We start from the raw sequence: 18,344 nt of genomic DNA on the forward strand, positions 1-18,344 counted from the left end.
CATCATCCTCTTGTGATACCTTGATGTAATAATTCTGAGTTACCTCCTGTATTATTCTCCAGAGCTGCACTCACTATTCTGCTGGTGCAGTCACTGTGTACATACATTACATTACTGATCCTGAGTTACATCCTGTATTATACTCCAGAGCTGCACTCACTATTCTGCTGGTGCAGTCACTGTGTACATACATTACATTACTGATCCTGAGCTACATCCTGTATTATACCCCAGAGCTGCACTCACTATTCTGCTGGTGCAGTCACTGTGTACATACATTACATTACTGATCCTGAGTTACATCCTGTATTATACCCCAGAGCTGCACTCACTATTCTGCTGGTGCAGTCACTGTGTACATACATTACATTACTGATCCTGAGTTACCTCCTGTATTATACTCCAGAGCTACACTCACTATTCTGCTGGTGCAGTCACTGTGTACATACATTACATTACTGATCCTGAGTTACATCCTGTAGATCTTTTATTATAAAAATGAAAAACATAACAAAAATATTAGCCAGAAAATAATCAGTATACTGAACACTGGTCCAGCCGCTCATTCTCTCCTCCCACACATATTATACAGTATATACAGAACAATAACTACTTTGACCTTCTGGTCCGGTCACCAAACAAAATAATAATAACAAATAAAATAAACAATGGCAAACAAAAACTATATACATGAACTTTTTTTTTTTTTTTTTTTTTTTTTAGTTTTAAATAAAATAACTACAAATTAAACAAATATATACAATACTAAGCTATCCTCCATTCCCAACCCCCCGCACTGACCTGAGAGCTGGTCCTGCATCTCATGCCTGAGTCCATGTCCAACGTCCATAGGCCAGATCAGGCAGTGCCAGTTTTTCCCCCAAACAACCCAGTGTCCCATAGTCCCACAAGATAAACCCACCTCCCCCCTTTTCCCACCACCCAACCTAAGACCTACACCCAAATCTATATCCCCATATACAATATATACAATATATACAGCAGCACACACCACAATAATCACAACTCACGAAGCCCAAGTTCGGCGCCTGCAGCCCTACATCACTGTATAATCAAACAAAACAAAAATCTACAGTGTCAGCAGCAGCCCACCACCAGGAAAGGAGATGACCAGACTAGGGCACACTAAAAGAAAAGCCCCTCCAGAGGAGCGCAGCCCTCCGTGCGCCCAGTCTCCCATACTCCAGAGAGCGCACCTTCACCAGGTCACCGAGTATGGTCCTAAACACATCGTCCACTGGGAGGATTTTTCGTTGCGTCGATACTAAGCACCGTGCGTTTCACGTGTGATACCTAACCACTGCGCTAACTAGAAATAAGGTGCAGCGGTCCCGACCACCAAGGTCTCCGAATGCTCCATAGGCCCATTCCGCATAGGAGAGACCGGCCAGCCGAGACCAGCCAATGAAGGCGCCCACCCTGTTGTACACCTCTGTGTTGAAGGGACAATGAAGCAGGAAGTGGTCCATGCTTTCCAGCAAGGTACCACAATGCTCCTGAGGACAATTCCTGTCCTCAGAGCTCCTACACTTCAGATTGTCCCTCACACACAGTTTCCCATGGAAGCAGCGCCAAGCCAAGTCCCAAAACTTCGAGGGGATCCGGATAGAATTCAAAAGATGCAAACCCACCCCAAGATCCCGACTTGGGGAGTCCCTGAGCGCCAGAGGCCTCTGGAAATGGGTCAACAGAACCCTACTGTCAAGTAGTTTCCTTGGCAGAGTCCTGATCTCCCACATTCCCAGACCCCACCGACGAATTACCTTCAGAACCAAGGTAGCGTAAGCCGGAAGATGTCCATGCGGTGTGCGAAGATCCTTCACTTGCCCTCCTATCTCCCATTCCTGGAAGAAAGGCTGAAACCATCCCCTACAGGAGAATACCCACGGAGGAGCCCTCTCTTTCCAGAGGTTTGCGATATTGATCTTAATGAAGGTATCCACAAGGAATACCACAGGGTTGACCATACCCAACCCTCCTAGTCTCCTCGTACGGTAAGTAACCTCCCTCTTGACCAGGTTCAGTCTATTCCCCCATAACAGTTGGAAGAACAAACTGTAGACCCGAGTCCAGAGAGATTCCTGCAAGATGCACACACTGCCCAGATAAATCAGTAAAGGGAGCAGGTAAGTTTTGATCAGGTTTACCCTTTCCCTTAGGGTCAAAGACCAACCCTTCCATTGGTTCACCTTCTGAGTGGCGATCTGTAGCCTGCTATCCCAATTTTGTTTGGGGTAATCCCCCTGGCCAAATTCGATGCCAAGGACTTTTGCAGAGACTTTGGGTCCTGGAAGGGTGTCCGGGAGCTCAAAACCAGGATCTCCTCCTCCCAGCCAGAGACTCTCACACTTATCCCGGTTGATCTTGGACCCGGATGCCTCCGAGTAGCGATCTACCTCTGACATCAGCCACCCTGCCTCCTCGTGAGAGGAAGCAAACAGTGACATCATCGGCATACGCCACCACCCTCAGAGTGGCTTCCGGTGCTGCCTGATCCATCCCGATCCCGGCCAACGGTCCACGCTCCACCCTCCTAAGAAGAGGGTCAATGGCAAACACGTACAGCAGCGGGCTCAAGGGACAACCCTGGCGAACACCGGACCCAACCTCAAAAGAGCTACCAATCCAACCATTCACAAGCGGGAAACTCTCTGCCCCACTGTACAAGGTCTTAAGCCAATCAACAAACCCCCCCGGCAGGCCATATCTCAGAAGGACGGACCAGAGGTACTCGTGATTAACCCGATCAAACGCTTTTGCCTGGTCCAGTGACAGCATGTACCCCTTCCAGTGACCAGCCCTACCCTGCTCCACTGCCTCTCGGACACAGAGCACAGCACTAAATGTGCTGCGGCCTGGAACAGAGCAATGCTGGGCCCCCGAAAGGAGTCGGGGTGCAAATTTCACCAGCCGATTAAACTGCACCTTTGCCAGAACCTTCCTGTCTGCATTGAGAAGCGCTATGGGACGCCAATTCTCAATGCAAGATGGGTCCTTACCCTTTGACAAGATGATCAGAGCAGACCTCCTCATTGACCACGGCAGAGTGCCCGAGGAAAGACACTCATTGAATACCTCAGTCAAGAGGGGAACCAAAACGTCCTTAAAGGTCTTATAGAATTCAGATGTTAAGCCATCTGGACCAGGCGATTTTTTTGGGGGCAAGCCCTTCAATCGCCAACTGAACTTCCTCTTCCCTGATCATTTCTGTCAAAACGTCAAGAGAGGGGTCTACCCCTGGTTCGGGGACAGCTTCTGTCAGGAAAGCCGACATCTCATCCCAATCAAGATCCCTCTTCCCCAAGAGGTGCGAGTAGAAGGATCTGACAACCTCCAGGATCCCTGATCTGGGTCGCCTCAGGGACCCCGTAGTGTCGACCAGTCCTGTAACCACTTTACTATTCACTGACATCTTGCAGTTTCTGTAAGGGTCGGGCGAGCGGTACTTCCCGTAATCCCTCTCAAAAACCAAAGATGCGTGTCTATCGTACTGACACCTCATAAGCAAAGATTTCACTCTGGAGATCTCCTCGCGGCTACCTCCAGTTGAGACAAGATGCTCGAGTTTCCTCCTCAGACCCTGATACAGGTGGTACCTGCTCAGACTCCTGAGGCTCAAGAGCTGGCGGAAGAATCTCGCCACCCTTTCCTTGAACATCTCCCACCACTCTGACCTACTACTACAAAGATCCAGTAAGGGTACCTGGCTCTGAAGAAAATCCTCAAAGGACTGTCTTATCTCCACTTCTTCCAAGAGAGACGAATTGAGCCTCCAAAAGCCTCTTCCCATCCGGAGGGTCTCTCTATGATAGGTGAACCCCTCGTGGCCTGGGGTGTGCCGAATGTGGACATCCACCAGGCGAGCCTCACTAGCTATACTATTAAGGGCGACGCTATCATAAGTCAGCTTGTCTCTGGAACCTCCTCTATCTCGGGGCCTCATGACAGCATTGAAGTCCCCTCCAAAGACAACCTGCCGACTTGTAAAAAGGTAGGGCTTGATCCTCATAAAGAGACACTTCCGGTCCCACTTAGATTGGGGACCATAGATGTTAATGAGCTGAGCTCTTGTCCCTTCATGAGGACATCTAAGATCAGGCACCTCCCCATTTCTAACTCAATAACCCGTCGGCATTCCACCGGTGCGGTAAAAAGGACCGCCACTCCGCTATACGGCTCGGCCGCAAGAGACCAATAGGAGGGCCCGAGTCTCCACTCCCTCTTAGCTTTAAACACATCTGCCATGTTTGGCAGCCTGGTCTCTTGCAAAAAGAAAATGTCAGCTTCAACCCGGCTGAGAAAATCAAAGGCCGCAAATCTAGCTGTATTTGACTTTATGCTGGCGACATTAATGGACGCCAGCATCAACGGAGTGGGTTCCGCCATCATTGGTGATTGAGTTAGATGGCTTTCTTTTTCCCACTCCCCTTATCCTCTGCCTCAGAGGAGGAATCCTTCCCCCTCTTTAATGACATGGAGGTATCCATTTCCACGCGTTTTTTATTTTTTTCGTCCTCGTCTCCGGACTCTGGGCCAGTCCCTCCCTCCAAGGATCTTACGTTCCCAGAAGGAGGAGACTCGGCGCCCCCTGTGAGCCCCGCCGAAGCCAGAACCTCACCCTCAGCTTCCTCCTCAGAGGAAGAGATGTTTTCAAGGGCTTGGAACCGGTTAGAAAGACCAACCAGAGGGGAGTCGGTTTTTCCTTCCTTAGTTACCTTGGTCAGAGTGAGAGAAGATTTTTTTTTTTCCCTTCTTTCTCTTCTTTTTGGTGCCGAGCTTACGCTTGTCCTCTAGCCACTGCCTATTATCCTCATCCATACTTTCATAATGGGAGGACTCTGAGGCAGTGGCATTCTCCTCCCTGTGGATCCTCCTGACCTCCTCATCCAACTCATCATCCCTTGGGGCCTCAGCAGCAAGACTGGCATCCAGGACAGGGGCCGCCCCAGTAGCCCGAGGCTCGCCCAGCTCCCTATCCTGTCTGCGCTTGTCTAGACGCCTTAGCTGGGCAGGCGTCTTTTTATTGCTTTTCTTCCTTGGCCCCTCAGCTCCCTCACCCTTGCTAGTCCCTTCCCCAGCAGAATCAGCCTCACGGCTTTCTCCCACCGGGGTCACGACTGCGTTAGCGAAGGAGCGAGGACAACGGCTGAATGGGTGACCTAACTCACCACACAGGTGGCACCTAATCTCCACCCAAGATGCAGCAAGATGGCCGACATCCCCACACAATGCACACTTCTGCACAGTGCAGTTTGCGCTGAAGTGTGTGGGGTCGCCGCACCTGTGACAGAGCTTCGGTTGCCCCTGGTAGAAGACCAGGATACGATCCCTACCCAGGAAGGCAGATGATGGTATGTGGGCAACCGTACCACCTGAACGCTTAAGTTTTACCATAAACGTCCAGGCCCCTGACCAGATACCAAACTCGTCACGGTTTTTCTTTGGCATCTCCACTACCTCTCCATACCGGCCAAGCCACGTCATGATGTCATAACAAGAAAGCGACTCGTTACACGTCATCACGGTCACTTTCTTGACTTGATTTTGGCGAGACACCGCCTGAACGGCAAAGTCTCGCCAGCCGGGCTCATTTTTTGCCAACTCATAGTTCGACCAGAAAAGTTCAAGCCCCTCCGGCCAAACAAAGCTGACATCAAACTCAGGTGTGGAATAGGGATATATCAAGGTGTAGATGTCAATCGCCTTGAAGCCCATCCTCAGCAGGAGCTCCACAACTTTAGACCTTGGAGGACACGCATCACTGCCCCTCCACCGAAGACGGACCACATTCCTACGCACACTACCTGGCCCAGCTGTTGGGAGGGACCACACTGTATCCCCCCCTATTTGCTCTCGGAAGGCCCCGAGGCCATGCCTCTCTATCCAGAAGGATAGATCAACCTCTCGACCCTCTACCATTAGTGATCTCTCTCCCTTCTTTAGAGCCTCCAGGAGACGCCGTTGCAACATGCCGTCCCCAGAGCCCAGAGACGAGGAGGACGCCCTATTTCCCCCGGAGGTGACAGCGGCATAACTCCTGACAGGTGCTGCCACCACCGGGGGGGCAACCGGACCAGTGACCACATCCACACCAACAGCATCACCATTACCCACCTCCATAACCTCCTCACCCTCCACCAAACCAGCAACCACACCACTAGACAAAGAGTTTTCCTCATCCATACCCACCATCACATTCACTCCAGCTGGACCAGTGACAACAGGGGGTGACACTTTGGCCTCCGCATCATCAGGCACAAGGGGCTGAGTCTCCTCCACAGAACTGGAGGTGACCTCACCCCTGGTTTTATGTGTGCCCTCCGCATCATCAGTTGATATTTTCCGCTGCTTCATGGTTGCTACCAGGCGCCGTTGATCTTTAGCTGCTGTGAGGCACCGCTGATCCTTAGCATCAGGATCTTGTTGACCAGCAGCGCCAACACAGAACAGGACTTTGGTGGGAGGACCGGAACGCCCAGCCCCCTCACACTGCCGCCGCTTCTCAACTAAGTGATCAGCGGCAACAGCATTCAGGGGCACCGAGGCTACCGGAGCTGCCCCTGACACCGGGCTGCTCCCCCCTCCCACTGGGCAGCGCACCACAGTATCGTGGCCTGATTTTTCGCCCGCCGCCGGGCCACCCTCACTGTCCAGCCTCTCGGCTGATGCAGCTGCTGCTACGTCCCCGCTACTACAAGCAGAGACGGAGCTCTGCGCTGCACTACATTGCTTTGTAGTCTCCCCGCGCCTTTGCACCGGATCCACAGCAGAACCCGGGCTGGGCAACGGGGCTTATACAGCGAGCTGACCCTGCAGCCGACTCAGGGGGTACAGGGAGGGGGGCATACACATAGCTTACCGCTTCCTGCAGCTTAGGTTTGATCTTCTTCACCTTTTTCTTGTGGCCCCCAGGTGCCTCCTCTGGTAAATCATCACCAAGATGGAAGTTCTGAAGGCACACTGGGGACTCCAGGAGCTTGATCTCTGCCATTAGCGCCCCTCCCTGGCCGATGTCACTGTCCTCCCCAGAGCCAGCAGAACTGCGACGAGATGTAATTGTCGCCTGTCCAGCAGGGAGCTCGCTGCACGTGGCCTGTGAGTGACTAAGCAGGCTGCCAGGTGGGGCTTTCTGCTGGTCATCCTCCTTCTCCTCCTCATCATCATCATCCACCTGGCTCCCAGGCTGCAGCCCTATCTGCCTTTGCTCTCTGTTATCAGCCATTTCTCTGAATCGATCTTCATTTTGCAATTTTTCTTTAAATGGTCCACTTTTTTCTTGGATAAACGCTTTTCTTACCTCTAGGTCATTAATTTCCAGCTTCAGCCTCTTTACCTCACCCTGGAATTGCGTCTTCCTGGGTCTGGAGGCGCCTGCAGCTTTTGCGCTTGTGCAACGCAGCTCCTCCCGGAGCCTTCTCAGTGTCTTACTCGCCTCTCCATGCTCACGGAGGTGGCTCATGACCCGGGAGGCATAGGTGGACACAGACTCCCGGGGTCTCTGCAGCGCCCAACCCTCCTCAGTGAGGTCGGTCTCACCTCCGTGAGCACTCAGCTTTCCTCCGGAAGGACCGTCATCCTGCACGCTAGCAGGCTTCTCCTCCATGGAAGCCTTGCAGCTTCTCTGGGTCTCTGCAGACCTGGGGGGAGTAGGAGCCACATTGCTGCGACTCCTGGTGGAGCGTCTCACCCCCGAATCCTCTGATGTGCAGGCTGGTTGCTGGTTCCTTCTGCCCCCCGCCAGCCTGGCCCGGGAAGCAGAAGCCTGGGACTTGGCTCCTTCACTCATCCCAGGAAACCCACTCCCTCCCTGGGTAAGAGAGAGAGCAGGTCCCCGGGTGGAGAGGTGGTGGTTCCCAGGAGCTCAGGAGCACACTGCAGGTTCAGCAGCGACCGCACCCACAATCAGCACAGTGAGCAGCAGCTGAGCAGAGCTGCACTCACTATCCTGCTGGTGCAGTCACTGTGCACATACATTACATTAGTGATCCTGAGTTACATCCTGTATTATACTCCAGAGCTGCACTCACTATTCTGCTGGTGCAGTCACTGTGTACATACATTACTGATCCTGAGTTACATCCTGTATTATACCCCAGAGCTGCACTCACTATTCTGCTGGTGCAGTCACTGTGTACATACATTACTGATCCTGAGTTACCTCCTGTATTATACTCCAGAGCTGCACTCACTATTCTGCTGGTGCAGTCACTGTGTACATACATTACTGATCCTGAGTTACCTCCTGTATTATACTCCAGAGCTGCACTCACTATTCTGCTGGTGCTGTCACTGTGTACATACATTACATTACTGATCCTGAGTTACATCCTGTATTATACTCCAGAGCTGCACTCACCATTCTGCTGGTGCAGTCACTGTGTAAAAACATTACATTACTGATCCTGAGTTACATCCTGTATTATACCCCAGAGCTGCACTCACTATTCTGCTGGTGCAGTCACTGTGTACATACATTAAATTACTGATCCTGAGTTACATCCTGTATTATACCCCAGAGCTGCACTCACTATTCTGCTGGTGCAGTCACTGTGTACATAGATTACATTAATGATCCTGAGTTACATCCTGTATTATACTCCAGAGCTGCACTCACTATTCTGCTGGTGCAGTCACTGTGTACATACATTACTGATCCTGAGTTACCTCCTGTATTATACTCCAGAGCTGCACTCACTATTCTGCTGGTGCAGTCACTGTGTACATACATTACATTACTGATCCTGAGTTACCTCCTGTATTATACTCCAGAGCTGCACTCACTATTCTGCTGGTGCAGTCACTGTGTACATACATTACTGATCCTGAGTTAACAAGCCGGAGTCTCCATTAGTTGGATCCGGACACATTTCAGAGAAGACTCATGGGAAAAGTGAACATTGTCCTCACTGTCGATAGCAGTCAATCAGAGCGGAGCTTTCATCTCATACACTAATCATCAATAATGAAAGCTGCATTGTGATTGGTTGCTTTGGGAAACGATGATGTTGTTTCTGGTTCTCCCCTGTCCGGCCACGCTCACATCGCCCTCGTGTCCATTCACTGCCTGGACTCTGAGATGTGCAGTTTCGGAATCTGTTTGATCTCCATTTTTGCCGGACACAATACTGTGGTAGACTGCGATAATCGGGGACGTTCAGAATTGTTTTTCCGTTTGTTTTGTTTTTTCCGCAAATTGTGATATTTTATTGTCATAAATGTTGAAATCAAATTTAGCATGGTTTTACACCATTTATTACAACCTGCACTAAAACGCAGGTCTGCGGAGGGGGGCAATACAGGTCTGCAGGGATTGGGAGAGGTCTGCGGAGGGGGCAATACAGGTCTGTGGGGGTCGGGAGAGGTCGGCTGGGATCAAGGCAGGTCTGCGGGGGCGGTTAGGACAGGTCTGTGGGGGTCAGTACAGGTCTGCAGAGGGTCAGGACTGGTCTGCGGGGGTCCCGGACTGGTCTGCAAGGGTCCTGGACTGGTCTGTGGGGTTTCCGGACTGGTCTGTGGGGGTCCTGGACTGGTCTGGGAGGATTCCGGACTGGTCTGGGAGGGTTCCGGACTGGTCTGGGAGGGTTCCGGACTGGTCTGCGGGGATTCCAGACCGGTCTGCTGGAGTTTCGGACTGGTCTGCGAGGGTTTCGGACTGGTCTGCGAGGGTTTCGGACTGGTCTGCGAGGGTTTCGGACTGGTCTGCGAGGGTTTCGGACTGGTCTGCGAGAGTTTCGGACTGGTCTGCGAGGGTTTCGGACTGGTCCGTGGGGGTCCCGGACTGGTCTGTTGGTTCCTGTTAACTACAATAAACATCAGAGATCCATCACTGACGGACTCCCCGGCTGAGGGAGCGGCTGGCGTTGTCAGGATTTACCTGAGGCTTCTCCTCCTCCTCTTCCTCTGTCCTGGGCATTGCTAGAACGCGTTTCGCAGGCCTGGAGAACATTCTCCGCCCGCCCCTCCCTGCTGCTCCTCGCCTGGACTGTGTTTGGTCAGAGGACAGATCTGCAGCTCTGTGTGATTTCCATGTTTCTGTGAGGAACAGAATTATGTAATAACCGGGGGATGGGGAGAGGAGCAGCCCCCCGTACCCCAACACCCCCCACTGCCAGAGCCTGAGGAGCAGCCAAAAATCCGGGAACCCAAGAGAGAAGAGACAGGTCACCAGCCGCAGGTAACCGAACATCTGTGTGCACAAGATAGAGTAGTGTTATCTGCAGTCCTATGTAACACCATAGACAACACAGTGATAACTCTCTGAGTACAGATAATGTAGTAGATGTTACCTGCAGTCCTATGTAACACCACAGATAACACAGTGATAACTCTCTGAGTACAGATAATGTAGTAGATGTCACCTGCAGTCCTATGTAACACCACAGCTAACACAGTGATAACGCTGAGTACAGATAATGTAGTAGATGTCACCTGCAGTCCTATGTAACACCACAGATAACACAGTGATAACTCTCCAAGTACAGATAATGTAGTATATGTCACCTGCAGTCCTATGTAACCCCACAGATAACACAGTGATAACTCTCTGAGTACAGATAATGTAGTAGATGTCACCTGCAGTCCTATGTAACACCACAGATAACACAGTGATAACTCTCTGAGTACAGATAATGTAGTAGATGTCACCTGCAGTCCTATGTAACACTACAGATAATACAGTGATAACTCTCTGAGTACAGATAATGTAGTATATGTCACCTGCAGTCCTATGTAACACCACAGATAACACAGTGATAACTCTCTGAGTACAGATGATATAGTAGATGTCACCTGCAGTCCTATGTAACACCACAGATAACTTGACTCTCAAACCACATTCACCCATTCAGTATTTGTAGCCAAACCAGGAGAGGAACAATCAGAGGAAAAGTCGAATAGAAACTCATCACCACTTCTGTATTACCACCAACTTCTGATTTTGGCTACAAATATTGTTGTAAAATACTGACTGTGTGAACTTGGCCGTACTGAAATTTTAATTTTGTAACTTTGTAGTGATTATGTAATTGCTGTCACTGAGAAATTCCTTCTATCCGCTCACTCTGATCTTGTCTGAGATTTTTCATGTTCTCCCTCCGGCATTTACAGAGTAAAGACATCAGTACGTGTCTTACCACTGTGTTGTACTCTTGTACATAGGAGCAGTATTATAGTAGTTATATTCTTGTACATAGGAGCAGTATTATAGTAGTTATATTCTTGTACATAGGGGCAGTATTATAGTAGTTATATTCTTGTACATAGGGGCAGTATTATAGTAGTTATATTCTTGTACATAGGAGCAGTATTATAGTAGTTATAGTCTTGTACATAGGGGCAGTATTATAGTAGTTATATTCTTGTACATAGGAGCAGTATTATAGTAGTTATATTCTTGTACATAGGGGGCAGTATTATAGTAGTTATATTCTTGTACATAGGAGCAGTATTATAGTAGTTATATTCTTGTACATAGGAGCAGTATTATAGTAGTTATATTCTTATACATAGGGGCAGTATTATAGTAGTTATATTCTTGTACATAGGAGCAGTATTATAGTAGTTATATTCTTATACATAGGGAGCAGTATTATAGTAGTTATATTCTTGTACATAGGGGCAGTATTATAGTAGTTATATTCTTGTACATAGGGGCAGTATTATAGTAGTTATATTCTTGTACATAGGGGCAGTATTATAGTAGTTATATTCCTGTACATAGGAGCAGTATTATAGTAGTTATATTCTTGCACATAGGAGCAGTATTATAGTAGTTATATGCTTGTACATAGGGGCAGTATTATAGTAGTTATATTCTTGTATATAGCAGTATTATAGTAGTTATATTCTTGTACATAGGGGCAGTATTATAGTAGTTATATTCTTGTACATAGGAGCAGTATTATAGTAGTTATATTCTTATACATAGGGAGCAGTATTATAGTAGTTATATTCTTGTACATAGGGGCAGTATTATAGTAGTTATATTCTTGTACATAGGGGCAGTATTATAGTAGTTATATTCTTGTACATAGGGGCAGTATTATAGTAGTTATATTCCTGTACATAGGAGCAGTATTATAGTAGTTATATTCTTGCACATAGGAGCAGTATTATAGTAGTTATATGCTTGTACATAGGGGCAGTATTATAGTAGTTATATTCTTGTATATAGCAGTATTATAGTAGTTATATTCTTGTACATAGGGGCAGTATTATAGTAGTTATATTCTTGTATATAGCAGTATTATAGTAGTTATATTCTTGTACATGGGGCAGTATTATAGTAGTTATATTCTTGTATATAGCAGTATTATAGTAGTTATATTCTTGTACATAGGAGCAGTATTATAGTAGTTATATTCTTGTACATAGGGGCAGTATTATAGTAGTTATATTCTTGTACATAGGAGCAGTATCATAGTAGTTATATTCTTGTACATAGGGGGCAGTATTATAGTAGTTATATTCTTGTACATAGAGAGCAGTATTATAGTAGCTATATTCTTGTACATAGGAGCAGTATCATAGTAGTTATATTCTTGTACATAGGGGCAGTATTATAGTAGTTATAATCTTGTACATAGGGGCAGTATTATAGTAGTTATATTCTTGTATATAGCAGTATTATAGTAGTTATATTCTTGTACATAGGGGCAGTATTATATTAGTTATATTCTTCTACATAGGGAGCAGTATTATAGTAGTTATATTCTTGTACATAGGAGCAGTATTATAGTAGTTATATTCTTGTACATAAGGGCAGTATTATAGTAGTTATATTCTTGTACATAGGAGCAGTATTATAGTAGTTATATTCTTGTACATAGAGGCAGTATTATAGTAGTTATATTCTTGTATATAGCAGTATTATAGTAGTTATATTCTTGTATATAGCAGTATTATAGTAGTTATATTCTTGTACATAGGGGCAGTATTATAGTAGTTATATTCTTGTATATAGCAGTATTATAGTAGTTGTATTCTTGTACATAGGAGCAGTATTATAGTAGTTATATTCTTGTACATAGGGGCAGTATTATAGTAGTTATATTCTTGTACATAGGGGCAGTATTATAGTAGTTATATTCTTGTACATAGGAGCAGTATTATAGTAGTTATATTCTTGCACATAGGAGCAGTATTATAGTAGTTATATTCTTGTACATAGGAGCAGTATTATAGTAGTTATATTCTTGTACATAGGAGCAGTATTATAGTAGTTATATTCTTGCACATAGGAGCAGTATTATAGTAGTTATATTCTTGTACATAGGGGCAGTATTATAGTAGTTATATTCTTGTATATAGCAGTATTATAGTAGTTATATTCTTGTACATGGGGCAGTATTATAGTAGTTATATTCTTGTATATAGCAGTATTATAGTAGTTATATTCTTGTACATAGGAGCAGTATTATAGTAGTTATATTCTTGTACATAGAGGCAGTATTATAGTAGTTATATTCTTGTACATAGGAGCAGTATCATAGTAGTTATATTCTTGTACATAGGGGGCAGTATTATAGTAGTTATATTCTTGTACATAGGGAGCAGTATTATAGTAGCTATATTCTTGTACATAGGAGCAGTATCATAGTAGTTATATTCTTGTACATAGGGGCAGTATTATAGTAGTTATAATCTTGTACATAGGGGCAGTATTATAGTAGTTATATTCTTGTATATAGCAGTATTATAGTAGTTATATTCTTGTACATAGGGGCAGTATTATATTAGTTATATTCTTCTACATAGGGAGCAGTATTATAGTAGTTATATTCTTGTACATAGGAGCAGTATTATAGTAGTTATATTCTTGTACATAAGGGCAGTATTATAGTAGTTATATTCTTGTACATAGGAGCAGTATTATAGTAGTTATATTCTTGTACATAGGGGCAGTATTATATTAGTTATATTCTTCTACATAGGGAGCAGTATTATAGTAGTTATATTCTTGTACATAGGAGCAGTATTATAGTAGTTATATTCTTGTACATAAGGGCAGTATTATAGTAGTTATATTCTTGTACATAGGGGCAGTATTATAGTAGTTATATTCTTGTATATAGCAGTATTATAGTAGTTATATTCTTGTACATAGGAGCAGTATTATAGTAGTTATATTCTTGTACATAGGAGCAGTATTATAGTAGTTATATTCTTGTACATAGGAGCAGTATTATAGTAGTTATATTCTTGTATATAGCAGTATTATAGTAGTTATATTCTTGTACATAGGAGCAGTATTATAGTAGTTATATTCTTGTACATAGGGGCAGTATTATAGTAGTTATATTCTTGTACATAGGGGCAGTATTATAGTAGTTATATTCTTGTACATAGGAGCAGTATCATAGTAGTTATATTCTTGTACATAGGAGCAGTATTATAGTAGTTATATTCTTGTACATAGGGGCAGTATTATAGTAGTTATATTCTTGTACATAGGAGCAGTATCATAGTAGTTATATTCTTGTACATAGGGGGCAGTATTATAGTAGTTATATTCTTGTACATAGGGGCAGTATTATAGTAGTTATATTCTTGTACATAGGAGCAGTATCATAGTAGTTATATTCTTGTACATAGGGGGCAGTATTATAGTAGTTATATTCTTGTACATAGGGAGCAGTATTATAGTAGCTATATTCTTGTACATAGGAGCAGTATCATAGTAGTTATATTCTTGTACATAGGGGCAGTATTATAGTAGTTATAATCTTGTACATAGGGGCAGTATTATAGTAGTTATATTCTTGTATATAGCAGTATTATAGTAGTTATATTCTTGTACATAGGAGCAGTATTATAGTAGTTATATTCTTGTACATAGAGGCAGTATTATAGTAGTTATATTCTCGTACATAGGAGCAGTATTATAGTAGTTATATTCTTGTACATAGGGGCAGTATTATAGTAGTTATATTCTTGTACATAGGGGCAGTATTATAGTAGTTATATTCTTGTACATAGGGGCAGTATTATAGTAGTTATATTCTTGTACATAGGAGCAGTATCATAGTAGTTATATTCTTGTACATAGGGGGCAGTATTATAGTAGTTATATTCTTGTACATAGGGAGCAGTATTATAGTAGCTATATTCTTGTACATAGGAGCAGTATCATAGTAGTTATATTCTTGTACATAGGGGCAGTATTATAGTAGTTATAATCTTGTACATAGGGGCAGTATTATAGTAGTTATATTCTTGTATATAGGGACAGTATTATAGTAGTTATATTCTTGTACATAGGAGCAGTATCATAGTAGTTATATTCTTGTACATAGGGGGCAGTATTATAGTAGTTATATTCTTGTACATAGGGAGCAGTATTATAGTAGCTATATTCTTGTACATAGGAGCAGTATCATAGTAGTTATATTCTTGTACATAGGGGCAGTATTATAGTAGTTATAATCTTGTACATAGGGGCAGTATTATAGTAGTTATATTCTTGTATATAGCAGTATTATAGTAGTTATATTCTTGTACATAGGAGCAGTATTATAGTAGTTATATTCTTGTACATAGAGGCAGTATTATAGTAGTTATATTCTCGTACATAGGAGCAGTATTATAGTAGTTATATTCTTGTACATAGGGGCAGTATTATAGTAGTTATATTCTTGTACATAGGGGCAGTATTATAGTAGTTATATTCTTGTACATAGGGGCAGTATTATAGTAGTTATATTCTTGTACATAGGAGCAGTATCATAGTAGTTATATTCTTGTACATAGGGGGCAGTATTATAGTAGTTATATTCTTGTACATAGGGAGCAGTATTATAGTAGCTATATTCTTGTACATAGGAGCAGTATCATAGTAGTTATATTCTTGTACATAGGGGCAGTATTATAGTAGTTATAATCTTGTACATAGGGGCAGTATTATAGTAGTTATATTCTTGTATATAGGGACAGTATTATAGTAGTTATATTCTTGTACATAGGAGCAGTATCATAGTAGTTATATTCTTGTACATAGGGGGCAGTATTATAGTAGTTATATTCTTGTACATAGGGAGCAGTATTATAGTAGCTATATTCTTGTACATAGGAGCAGTATCATAGTAGTTATATTCTTGTACATAGGGGCAGTATTATAGTAGTTATAATCTTGTACATAGGAGCAGTATTATAGTAGTTATATTCTTGTATATAGGGACAGTATTATAGTAGTTATATTCTTGTACATAGGGGCAGTATTATAGTAGTTATAGTCTTGTATATAGGAGCAGTATTATAGTAGTTATATTCTTGTACATAGGAGCAGTATTATAGTAGTTATATTCTTGTACATAGGAGCAGTATTATAGTAGTTATATTCTTGTACATAGGGGCACTATTATAGTAGTTATATTCTTGTACATAGGGACATAGGGGCAGTATTATAGTAGTTATATTCTTATACATAGGAGCAGTATTATAGTAGTTATATTCTTGTACATAGGAGCAGTATTATAGTAGTTATATTCTTGTACATAGGAGCAGTATTATAGTAGTTATATTCTTGTACATAGGAGCAGTATTATAGTAGTTATATTCTTGTACATAGGGGCAGTATTATAGTAGTTATATTCTTGTACATAGGGGCAGTATTATAGTAGTTATATTCTTGTACATAGGGGCAGTATTATATTAGTTATATTCTTCTACATAGGGAGCAGTATTATAGTAGTTATATTCTTGTACATAGGTGCAGTATTATAGTAGTTATATATATATATATATATATATATATAGGGGTCTGAAGGAGAGGAACAGAGGGGTCTGAAGGAGAGGAACAGAGGGGTCTGAAGGAGAGGAACAGAGGGGTCTGAAGGAGAGGAACAGAGGAGTGTGAAGGATAGGAACAGAGGGGTCTGAAGGATAGGAACAGAGGGGTCTGAAGGAGAGGAACAGAGGTGTCTGAAAGAGAGGTACAGAGGGGTCAGAAGGAGAGGAACAGAGGGGTCAGAAGGAGAGGAACAGAGGGGTCTGAAGGAGAGGAACAGAGGGGTCTGAAGGAGAGGAACAGAGGAGTCTGAAGGAGAGGAACAGAGGGGTCTGGACAGGTACAAAGGGAGCAACCAAGGGGATGATTTCAAGGAGTAGAGATGCTTGTAGTTCCTTTAAAGGAGGTGGAGAATATACATTGTCACCAGGATGCACCAAAATGTCAAAGTCGGAACAGACTCAGCAGACTTTAACCCCTTCATGACCGAACCTTTTTTCGGTTTTGCGTTTTAGTTTTTCACTCCCCTCCTTCCCAGAGCCATAACTTTTTTATTTTTCCATCAATGTGGCCATGTGAAGGCTTATTTTTTGCGGGACGAATTGTACTTTGAAAAACACTATTGGTTTTACCATGTTGTGTACTCGAAAATGGGAGAAAAATTCCAAGTGCGGTGAAATTGACAAAAAAGTGCAATCCCACACTTGTTTTTTGTTTTGGCTTTTCTGCTAGGTTCACTAAATGCTAAAACTAACCTGCCATTATGATTCTCCGGGTCATTACGAGTTCATAGATATCAAACATGTCTAGGTTCATTTTTATTTAAGTGGTGGAAAAAAAATCCAAAATTTGCTAAAAAAAAAAAGCGCCATTTTCCGATACCCGTAGCGTCTCCATTTTTTGTGATCTGAGGTTGGGTGAGGGCTTATTTTTTGCGTGTCGAGCTGACGTTTTTTATGATACCATTTTGGTGCAGATACATTCTTTTGTTCGCCCGTTATTGCATTTTAATGCAGTGTCGCGGCGACCAAAAAAGCGTAATTCGGCCTTTTTGATTTTTTTTCTCGCTACGCCGTTTAGCGATCAGATTAATCCTTTTTTTATTGATTGGGAGATTCTGAACTCGGCGATACCAAATATGTGTAGGTTTGATATTTTTTTTATTGTTTTATTTTGACTAGGAAAAAGGGGGGTGATTTGAACTTTTATATTTTTTTTATTTTTTTCATATTTTTAATCACATTTTTTTTTTAACTTTTGCTATGCTTCAATAGTCTCCATGGGAGGCTAGACGCTGCCACAACTTGATTGGCTCTGCTACATAGAGGTGATGTACAGATCGCTCCTATGTAGTAGAATTACGGCATTGCTATGACCACAACCACAGGGTGGCGCTCACAGCAGTCTGGCATCAACAATAATAGAGGTCTTCAGGAGACAACTGGTTGTCATGCCTACGCACCGCTGACCCCCCCCCCATCACGTGACTGTGGTCAGCGATGCGCGTATTTCCGGCCCGATGGCCGAAAGCGCGATTTAAATGCCACTGTCAGTTTGACAGCAGCATTTAACTAGTTAATAGATGCGGGCGGATCGCGAT

General features: G+C 43.8%; 2 protein-coding genes across 15 annotated transcripts in view; one reads left to right on the forward strand and one right to left on the reverse strand.

Annotated features, from left to right (window-relative positions):
• Positions 1–18,344, forward strand: part of ABLIM1 (actin binding LIM protein 1) — a 333,708-nt gene that overhangs the window by 213,769 nt on the left and 101,595 nt on the right. The gene's annotated exons all lie outside the window — the stretch shown is intronic.
• Positions 9,183–10,190, reverse strand: LOC143769432 (uncharacterized). 2 transcript variants are annotated; one of them, XR_013214394.1, is made up of 2 exons: positions 9,896–10,190; positions 9,183–9,821 (listed from the first exon to the last, which is right to left on the reverse strand). XR_013214394.1 is itself a non-coding variant. In XM_077257946.1 (2 exons), exons 1-2 carry the CDS (start codon positions 9,965–9,967, stop codon positions 9,458–9,460), a joined length of 429 nt encoding a protein of 142 aa, XP_077114061.1. In that variant the 5' UTR covers positions 9,968–10,190; the 3' UTR covers positions 9,183–9,457. The 2 variants fall into 2 exon arrangements, 1 of the variants encoding a protein (XP_077114061.1); XM_077257946.1 differs by having other exon boundaries at positions 9,183–9,814.

This window comes from Ranitomeya variabilis, chromosome 4 (assembly GCF_051348905.1).
Source record: "Ranitomeya variabilis isolate aRanVar5 chromosome 4, aRanVar5.hap1, whole genome shotgun sequence".
NCBI classification, from domain to species: Eukaryota; Metazoa; Chordata; class Amphibia; order Anura; family Dendrobatidae; genus Ranitomeya; species Ranitomeya variabilis.

What these genes read in the sequence shown, in the direction of transcription:
- LOC143769432 (XM_077257946.1), bottom strand. Translation starts at nt 9,967, where the DNA reads ATGTTCTCCAGGCCTGCGAAACGCGTTCTAGCAATGCCCAGGACAGAG. An exon ending in AGGAGGAGGAGAAGCCTCAG is followed by an intron (nt 9,815 to 9,895) that starts GTAAATCCTGAC and finishes TGTAGTTAACAG; the next exon opens with GAACCAACAGACCAGTCCGG.